This window comes from Dendrobium catenatum, unplaced genomic scaffold (genome assembly GCF_001605985.2).
Source record: "Dendrobium catenatum unplaced genomic scaffold, ASM160598v2 fragScaff_scaffold_1483, whole genome shotgun sequence".
Lineage (NCBI taxonomy): Eukaryota > Viridiplantae > Streptophyta > Magnoliopsida > Asparagales > Orchidaceae > Dendrobium > Dendrobium catenatum.
The window spans coordinates 2,449,578-2,459,759 of record NW_021319945.1 but is presented as its reverse complement, the minus strand read 5'-3'; the positions used below and the strand labels follow the sequence as shown (position 1 = coordinate 2,459,759).

The window sequence follows — 10,182 nt, the reverse complement described above, 5'->3', positions numbered from 1 at the left end:
AAGAATTATGGTGATTCATTACACTTTGGGAGCATTTTAAGCTGCCCTATTTAGGCTATTTTAGGAGTTGATGAAACCAAAGAATTTTGGATTGCTGACACATATTTCACTTCCCTCAAAAGAAAAAAATAAAAAGAAGGATGCTATCTCTCAATAGTGAATGAGTGGCTTTACTCTTAGAGATATGATATGAAACGAGCATATGCATCAAAAGGTTGGAGTAGCTCTAGTGGAAGATAATGTTAGAAAGAGTAGCCTTAAAATGTCGGCCTTCCGATGAACATGTTAGGAAAGCAGATGCATTAGATGTGACTCATGTTAAGAAAGGTAGAAGTTGACCTAAAAAGACTTGATTAGAAAATATTAGAAATCATCTTTCTTTATTAGATTTAGATGAGAATTTCGGTTGTTGCATGTTGCTTCTCCTTAGCTACGAATTCTCCCATGTCTTATCAATTAGTTAGAACAATTATGATTAAAGTTGATTAGATGTAGGCGTAAATATCATATATGCAGACGACCAATTACGTTAAATACGTGATTGATATAATCTTCTTGATTATAGATCACTTATTCATTATTTAAGTGACTTAACGATGTGAGAATTAAATATTCTTATGCCCGTTAGATTCATCTCGTCTAGCTGCTTCATTTAATTATAAACACGTAATATTTGAGGACTATTTGGTTCATCAATTAATATTCTGAAATTTTCAAATATGCTTCTCGTACTTAATTTGAGTTCATTTGAAGCTGGATCAGATCATTTGTGATATCAATGGATTGATATCGTCAAATCTTTTAGTTAGATTATAAATTTACTAATTTATCGAAGGTTATTGAAAATTAGGATATTAAGCTTCGTTTGGGATTTTTTTTTTTCAATAGAAATTTTCTAGCATAAAATATTCTTGAAAGCACTGCTAAAGTAAAAGTTGTTATAAGGGATGCCTTTTTTTTTTTTTTTTTTTTTTGAAAAATTGGGGCCTTAGCCCATATATATTAAGAAAAAAAAAGGTTACATGTAAAGATGATTACAAGTAAAGAAAAACCCCCTTCATAAGCAAGAACAAAAACTTATGAAGGACCAATATAAGAAACCTCAACTATACCACCCATATAACAAAATTACGCAGAAAACAAGAAATAGTAGCAGCACCAAAACTACAGAGAAAACACAGTTAAGTGCAAGAAGCAAAAAAATTGTAGGGCCCTCAGCGACGTAAATGGCAGCCAGAATCTGGAGAAGACATCTCCAAGCAGGAAGTAGGCAACCAGAACCCGTAAGTCCAGGAAGAGTGATCATAGAGGGGAACTGAGAGAAGAAAGAAAGAACTAAAAAAAACAAGGCAGGACATCTAGATAATAAAGAACCCAAGTTCTCAAAAAGAGCTCCAAAGAGATTAACCAGGACTCAGATAAAAAGTAACCCCTGCTTGCCCGAAGACCATCCAAGGGGTTGCAGTCAACATACATTAAACGGAGCTTCATCATCGCCTTGATTAATAAACCTTTCTCGGTCAATAAGCAACATATAAAGAAAGCAGACAAACAATTCAGGTTCCCAGCAACAATGCTCCCCTAGCGATCATCAAACCAATCCAGCAATAACCACCATCCAGAAGCTCCAACAAATAAAACCAGCACAACAGAGCAGCAATGCCCCAAAATTTAACCCAGGATGTTACCAAACTAATCCATAATCTTATCCAAGTCATACCAGTAGATGATGTAAATACACACAGCAATAAAAACCCCCATTCCACCTCCATAGGAAATTTCCAACCAAAGAAATCCTCCAAAACACAACCCAGAATGTTAGGAAAATTTTCTTTGAGGGCCTCAAAACCATCCAATGTACGGCTTTAGCACGAACAACATAAATAATGTCCACACCCACCTCAGTAGGTGACCTCCGAACATTTGCAAATCTACGGTTATTCCTTTCTCTCCAGGTAAAGTAAATCAAAGTGGCCAAAGTAAAATAACAGAAAAACTTATCCCTCCTACTATATTCTTGCATATTATCAAAGAAATTGAAAACCTGCATCAGATAAGGCCTAAGATAGAACTTTTTAGTGACCGGGAGCAATGCATTAAGAATGGAGAAAGAGAAATCACACTCAAAGAAATTGTGATGATGATTCTCCAAAGAATTCATGCAAAAAGAACAGTTACCCGCCACCAGAATGCCACGAGAGATAAGGTTATCTGCAGTTTTCAATTTGCCTCTCATAGCCATCCAAGCATAGGATGAGTACCATATAAGGGAAGCCTTAATCTTGTGGAGCCAAGATTCTAGCCATACACTATTCATGCCAAAATTAACGTGGTCACCAGATTAAGTAGCACTGTCACATTTTGAAGCTTTTACCATAAAAGAAAAATTGTAATTATATTCACTTTTAACACCGGCTAATTATTCCAAATAAATAATTATTCACCACATTTAACACGAGCAAATTATATTAAAATGTATGATTAAAATTAAGGGTGTCAAAATCGGGTCACGAGTCGAACCCAGAACTAACCCAACACAAATTACCCGACATGAATCCAACTCATTTTTTGCAAATGGGTCACTTTTCATACTCGAAACCAACCTGCTTCAGACCCAGGTCAACCCGACACGATACACCAACCCGAGTCACTGGCTTGTCTTCAACCTCTGTCGACGGTGGGCTGGAGCCGATGGCGGAGGTGGCGGTGACAACAGAGGTTGCAAATGCTGGAGCGGATGGCGGTGAGGGCGGAGGCAACAACAGAGATGGCAGACATCGGACGGCTCGGTTGTGGCAACCTCCGGATTCCGGATGGCAGGTCAACATCCGGATACCGGCAAGTTGCGGCAACCTACGACTCATTTCATAGATGTCGGATGGCTCGCGGACGGCTTGTAGACTTGACGTGAGGTAGGTTTCCGAGTCAGTCCGGGTCAATGTCGGGTTAGCGAAATTTTTCAAACGGGTCGAAACCTGGAACTCAAATCAGACCTGTTTGCGAAACGGGTTGACCCTAACTTCAAATTTTTTGGTAGGGTTCAAGTCAGATTTTTGGATCATGTCAAATATTGACACCCCTAATTAAAATATTCAGCTTTAGCAGCATAGTCATCAAAATTCAAATATAAAATGTGGGTTTTATCTTCTTTTTTTTTAATTCCAAATTTATGAATATATTGACGACGAATATAAATTTTAAGTTATAAAAATTTATCTTACTCTAATTTCTTCCTAATATACGTCATTCAATCAATTGTATTCTTATTTTTCATTTTAGTAAAGTTTGGTAAGTCTTGACATAACTCATGGAAGCAATTGCACGACTTTCTGTTGTGGAATTTTTAGATTGAATAAGTTTCAATCAGTGCATAGTTATGAATTTCTGTTATTATATTTTCATCGGGAAGAAATTTTTGATATACGAACCCGATTCGATTTTTAAAACGGGTTCGTTTGCTGAACCCGAACCCGGATTTTTCCGGGTCAGGCTCGGATCGTGTCAAAAATTGACACCCCAGACGAAAACAAATGGAGAGAATTTTCGGAGGATTATTTTTAATCGAAATGCTATTAGGTTAACACTATCTAATCAAAATTATCACTTTGTAAGAACTGACAAATTAAGTAGTAGATTAACAAAGATAATCGAATGACTCAAAATAAATATGATTTTTTTTTTTCAGTTTGCTTTTGGCTTTGCTTGCTATTTTCACAATTTATGTCTCCCTTTCGGCATTTTTTCGAAAGTGCCCATTCCTCTACAAAACCCCTCTTTAATCCTTCCTCTCTATGCAACAGTGTCCTCTACTCTCCTCCTACCTTATGCCTCTCCACTTCAATACTGAACAAAAGCTGCTCCTTTCAGTTTTCTATTCTGTAAAGACGCCTACTTGAACGTCTCTTCTCTCCGAAAAAATCAATCATCCACAACGTTATAGAGATTATTTTTACTTAGAGATGGGCATAAGTTATGAATATACCCCTTCCATTCTCTTATGTGCTGAGGAAAACCACAGCATCTTTTGCTTAGATGAGGAGGAAGAAGTAGTTCAGAGGAATTGGTCCGATTTGTCTCCTCAGCCAAAAAGCAGCGGCCTTTATGGGACTTCCTTCAATGTCTTCCCCCTGCAATCGGATGAGTGTTTGGACTTGTTAATAGAGAGAGAAACCAAGCACATGCCGAGTGATAACTACACCAAAAGGCTGGCGAGTGGTTCTTTGGATGTTTCCATCAGAACAGATGCCATTGATTGTATTCTAATGGTAGGACTTGCTACTATTTCCTTCGATTTAGTATTTCTTCTGGTTCTTCATTTGATGATTTTCATCTTTCCAAGGAATTTTTTATCGGTTTAGATCTTTCACTGTTCTTTAGTATTGGTCGCTTCGTGGGAATAGGTTTAGCTTGTTCTGTTCCGGGAATAATGAAGTTTGCCTGTTTTTATGTACGTTGTTAAATTTCTTTTCCTGTACGTGTAATGGAACCCGGGTAAAATTTTTATTTTCTCTGTAGATGTAATTAGTGAGTTTTGATATATTATTGACAGGCTCATGCCTATAACAATTTTGGACCTTTGAGTGCTTACCTTTCTGTAAATTATCTGGATAGATTCCTGTCATCCTATGAGCTCCCTGTAAGTCCTTCAGTCTATAAATTTGGAAAAAGCTGCTTCAATCGATGCAATATACTCTACAAACCATATCTCATTACAATGATCTCTACCTGTAGAAAGGAAAAACCTGGATGGCTCAATTATTAGCAGTAGCTTGCTTGTCTTTGGCTGCCAAAATGGAGGAGGCGACGGTCCCTCTATTTCTTGATCTGCAGGTAGTGAAGTAAATATAGCAATTTACGAGCTCATGATTTACTTTCTGTTTCCGACTTATGAACTTTTTTGCTGGATTGATAGGTGGCGGAGGCCAAGTTTGTTTTTGAGGCTAGGACTATACAGAGAATGGAGCTTCTTCTATTGAGTACTCTGAAGTGGAGAATGCAATCTGTGACACCTTTTTCCTTCATAGAATGCTTCCTTCGCAAGCTGAATGGGGGCGATTTGCCATCCGAGCTATCAATTTCTCGAGCAGTGAAGCTCATCCTTGGCACCATCAAAGGTATTTCTTATTTATGTTCTTTTGTTTGAATCTCTGAACAAATTTGTCCTTCTGAAATTACGCAGGGATTGGCTTCCTATCATTCAAACCTTCTGAAATTGCTGCAGCCATAGCTATATGGGTGAAAGGCGAAGCCAATGCAATAGAAGTTGAGAAGACCATTACTTATTCCAACAAAATAGATAAGGTAAAGAATAGTTTCATATGATATTTACTTCAAAATATGTTATTGAGCAAAGAAGAACATTGTGGTTATGGTTGCAGGAGAGAGTTTTAAGATGTTATAAAGTGATGCAGGAGGAGTTATTGATGACTTGTGTTGAATCTGCTGATAACAAGAATTGGGATTCGTCAGTTACCTATATGCCGCAGAGCCCAATTGGCGTTCTGGATGCTGCATGCTTGAGCTACAAAAGTGATGAAATGACTTCTTCGTCACAGCCAAGCTCTCACCACTCCTCTCCAGCAGAAAAAAGAAGGAAAATTAGTAGGCCTTCTTTTTCATGAAGGGAAGAAAGTTCCCCCTTTTTTGTTTCTATACTCATAATGGTTAGAAAAGCTTTAAGTTTCAGGATAATTTAGTTGATTTGATAATGAGATGAAAAAAAAAAAAAAGACAGAAATGATGAAGATGGAGGTATGGATCAGTTGCCCCTGATTTTGCTATCTGAACAGGGTTGCCACCAACCGGTTATTAAGCAGGCATAAGCTGACTATCGAGAAGGAAGAAAAGAACACCCAAAAAAATCCACCGAAGAAAAAAGAGATTGTACTCTCCTTCGCTTAAGTGGATCAATCAAACTGAAAGAGGATTAAATGGAGCTTAACTTTTTCTTTCTTTGTATGAATTTGTTTAAGGAATAGAGTTTTTAATTGGAAGAAAATTATGAGAACAGAGGTTGATGTGTGTGTATTGGGAAATGGTATATTGTAGTATTGTAACGAGTGTTTGTTGTTCTTATTATCATGTAAAATTTTGAATAAACTTATTCCCAATAGAACCAAAGAAGCTCTGCTACAGCATTGAGATAACTACCTTTACAATCATCAAGTAGAGTTAATTGTTTATGAGATCATCATATGTCGATTATCTTTGTAATTATTTGGTATCTGCCATCCTATGGGAAGTTTTCATACAAATTCTGAGTTATTCTTCAAATAAATGATTTCTGTATTCTTTTTATAAGATGGTGATGATACCTACAGTGTTTTATGGCTCAAATGTTGGTCATTAAAAGAGAAGCATAAAATTAAGCTAAGTGTTGCAAAAATGAGGATGCTTAGGTGGATGAGTGACTTTTGACAGAATGTGAAATGAGTATATAGGTAAGAGGGTTGGAGTAGCTCTAGTTGCATATAAGATTAGAGAGAGTTGTTTTAAACTGTTTGGTCATATAAAGTGTCTGTCTTTCGATGACCTGATTAGGAGAGTTGATGTATTAGATTCGACCTATATTAAGAAAGATAGAGGTATGGTTTATTTTAGAAACGAGCATATTAAATAAAATAGTTCATTCACATTATTTTGATTGGTCGTATTCAACTCAAACATAGAGAGCTAGGTGTGAGAGAGAAACAATAGGAAAGAGAGGGAGGGAGAAGGGTGGGAGAAATTTTATTTTAATCTTTTTAATAGTTTTAAGAAAAAAAATTAAATAAAATATTTTAAAATAAAATAAAATACATATAAATTCATAATAAATATGAAAATTAAATTTATTTAAGTTTTTCTTCAGGATTTAAATTAAATTAAATTTTAAATGCAAAGAAAAAACATTGAAAATCGTTAAATTCATAATCATTATGTAAATTTTTATGCATTTTTAATTTATGATAAATTTAAAAAAAAAAAAAAATATTAGGGGTGTCAATTTTTGTTTTTTTTATATTTAGTAGGAGTGTGAGAAAGAGAAATAGGTCAGTATAAAAAAAATTGGGCCGGATTTTGGTTGACTTGAAAACTCGAGGATGACTCGAAACTGACTAAGATTCCCCACGTCTCTAAGATTCTAGCGTCCTGTACCATGCTACTCGCACACGACACAACTCACTCGCGTTTGCCTCGCCCGCACTTGAGGCTCGACCCCAGCACACCTCACCGTCGCGAATTTGCCCTTTTTTAATTTTTGAATTAAACATGCTAATTCTTGGGTTTAAACCGCTACTTACTAAAATAAACCTAAAATACTATGCTAAAAAGTATTAGAAATAACCTTTGTTTATTAGATTTTAATAAGAATTTAATTCTTAATATAGGACACAACAAAGATAAAAGATTCATTTAACGGACCTCACATAGAGGGATAAATATTTGATGTTGATGTTGTTGTTAGTATCTTTGTGATTAAATTTGTAATATAGATTGAATTTCATTTTTAGAAGCAAGAAAAAGCTAAATCATGAACAATTTTCTATCTTAGAGTTTAATTGTATTTTAAAATATAAAAATCTTGATAGGAAGATATTTAAGTTTTTATTTTTTTATTTATTCGTAAACAACTATCAATCTTCAGCAAAAATGTATTCATGCTAAAAAATGTTAAGGTAGTTTTTTCTAAATTACTATAGCGAAAAGTTTTTACATCTGCCATCCTCCTGTTTGACTTCTTGTCTGCTTAGATGAAAGAAATTTTTGTTAATAAAGAAGGGACCTTGGGAACAAGCAGTGATGAGTGAGCCAAGGTGAAAGCTTCATAATTCCATAGTGCTCTGTGAGTGCTGTGCTGCGTCCTTCACCTCCTCATCTATATATAATATAGACGTGGAGAACCATTCTATCTTTTATTGTGTTGATTAATGCCCTGAAATTTCTTTCTTCTAGGAAATTAAATAATTTCAAATGTCTGATCGTGTGAAGGCTAGACACCCATTCATTTATAGAGAGATTTTTTTTTTTTGGAAGAAAGAAATTTTATTTCATAAAAAGAGAGGATACAACCGGCTAAAGCAAATTAAGCATAGCACAGTTAAAGAGAAAAATACACAGTTGAACAACCGACCAAAATAAAGGGGTGAATCATCAAAGCGGATTAGGTTGTGGCGAAGCACTGCGGCCACCCAAATGATAGACTAGGGCCCTCCAAAGAGCAAACAACAGGCCAGTAAAAAGGAGACCAGCAACAACACGCCAGCACTGATTTCCAACAAGCCGTACCATCATAAAGCTTGCAGGATCGCCTCATCATTGCCCATACTAAAAATCGCGGCCAAACCCACAAGGCTAACGAAAAATCGGCGCAAATCGAGATCCGAAGAAACAGATAACTAAAAAACCACAGCAACCAAACATAGTAAGCCCAAAAAAGCTTATTTGGATTTCTGGCGTCGCCGATTTCTAGCCAAGGTAAAGTCATCTTCCTCCACATGCACTTTATATGATTCCCGAGCATCCTCAGAGGAGTCAGCAAAAACCACCTGATTCCCATCCAGCTAACATGGAAAACATTCAACCAATCCGAGTGGCTCACAAAGAGATCTCTAGATTTACCTAAATGAACTTGTAAAGCACCATTGAAAATTAAAGACACTGGCACATCAATAAATTGAGCAGATGTAGGAACCCCCATAGATGTATCCAACTCAATAACTGGAGAAATTGTTGTTGACCCACCCAAATCTGTGGAACCACCATCCAAGACCAAATTAATACCACAAGGACCCTCAATAGACTCAACTAATTTTTCACCAGAAATCAAGCCACAAGGAGACTTCTCAACAACTGCAGGGGAAATATCACCAGCAATTGGACTAACACCCTCCATAACACACGCATTATCATTAATCTGGGAGCAAACCATAGGCCTAGGAGCCTCCACTAAAATAGCCTTAGGCAAAACAAGCACGTGGCATGGTTCTGATGAAATATTGACATTATCAAGTTCAACCGAAGTATTGGCAGTATCCAAAAAAGGCTCAATAGCCTTATACAATGCAAAATGAGTTACAGCTAACTGGGGGTAAAGAATTTTACATTCAGGTTTGAAATGCCTCAAAGACTTACAGTGGGAGAATAACAGAAGAATATCTCCATAACTACCTGTTGGACATACCCAAGAGTTTCGGGACCTACCCACACCTTATCAAGATAGGATTTAGAAACATCCAGTTCAACAAGGACACGAGTTATCGAAGGTCTACAATCAGCTGACGTAGCATGATCAACCTTAAGAGGCTGACCAAACATAGAACCTAAACCATGCAAAATCCTAGGTGAGATAAGATGAGGACGCATATTTGGAAAAGAAATCCAAATGGAAATAATGGGTGATTCGATTTCAACATCAAAGGATGGAGTCCACTTTAAAATCTTCATATAACAGTTATTAACAAAGTAAGAATAATGATTAAAAATACGGCAGTAATCAAGGTCAAATGCGAGTTTGATTAAAACATGCCGGGGATTCAGAACAATAACCGAAAATTCCCCAATAAGCTTAAGGTTAAAGAAAAATTTTCGAATAGCCTCTAGTGACGGTCTACGCGAAGGGAATTCAAATGGAGCGGCCAACGCCAAAATTTTCACTTCCGAAATCCACAACGACGGTAAACCACGAAAGGAAGCAATTTTGAGGTCCGGAAAGAGGGAGGAGGAAGAATCACTGGAAAGAGCATCACTGAAAGACTTCAAAGCAGCTTTACCAGCCAAAAAATCTTGATCAGCTAATCGCTTAGCCGCAATCGACAAAAAAACCAGTTGAAAGAAAAGCAAAGCAAGACAAAGTGAAGAAAAGAACAAGAAAGAAGAAATCAAAACTTCCCTGAGAAGAGAAAAGCTTCCAGCAGCCACGAACCAAGCAGCAGAGAACGGGGTGCCAAAAGGGACAGGAACCCTAGCAGAGTGAACATTAGTGGAGCTTTTAAAACTCTTTAATGAAGTGTGTAGTATAGTTATTGTTCATCGCTCTGCTTTTAGCCTTTTACTATGCTTTTGTTATGTACACTCGTAAAAATTGGGCATATCTCTAGTCTGCATGGGAGGATTTAAGGGGGGCCTAAGGGGCACGTGCCTCAAAAAATATTTCCTTACTAGTTATAGTCCTAATGTAATGAATTATATATATATATATAT

At 36.6% G+C, this 10,182-nt stretch overlaps 1 protein-coding gene across 1 annotated transcript; it reads left to right on the top strand.

Moving 5' to 3' along the window:
• Positions 1 to 3,732: 3,732 nt before the first annotated feature.
• On the top strand, positions 3,733 to 6,146 carry LOC110115423 (cyclin-D4-1). Its single transcript, XM_020848639.2, has 6 exons — positions 3,733 to 4,265; positions 4,550 to 4,636; positions 4,732 to 4,830; positions 4,913 to 5,114; positions 5,180 to 5,301; positions 5,379 to 6,146. The coding sequence occupies exons 1-6, from the start codon at positions 3,960 to 3,962 to the stop codon at positions 5,619 to 5,621; spliced, it is 1,059 nt and encodes a 352-aa protein (XP_020704298.2). The 5' UTR covers positions 3,733 to 3,959; the 3' UTR covers positions 5,622 to 6,146.
• Positions 6,147 to 10,182: the final 4,036 nt, after the last annotated feature.

What these genes read in the sequence shown, in the direction of transcription:
- LOC110115423 (XM_020848639.2), top strand. Translation starts at nt 3,960, where the DNA reads ATGGGCATAAGTTATGAATATACCCCTTCCATTCTCTTATGTGCTGAG. An exon ending in TGTCATCCTATGAGCTCCCT is followed by an intron (nt 4,637 to 4,731) that starts GTAAGTCCTTCA and finishes CTCTACCTGTAG; the next exon opens with AAAGGAAAAACCTGGATGGC. An exon ending in CATCCTTGGCACCATCAAAG is followed by an intron (nt 5,115 to 5,179) that starts GTATTTCTTATT and finishes GAAATTACGCAG; the next exon opens with GGATTGGCTTCCTATCATTC.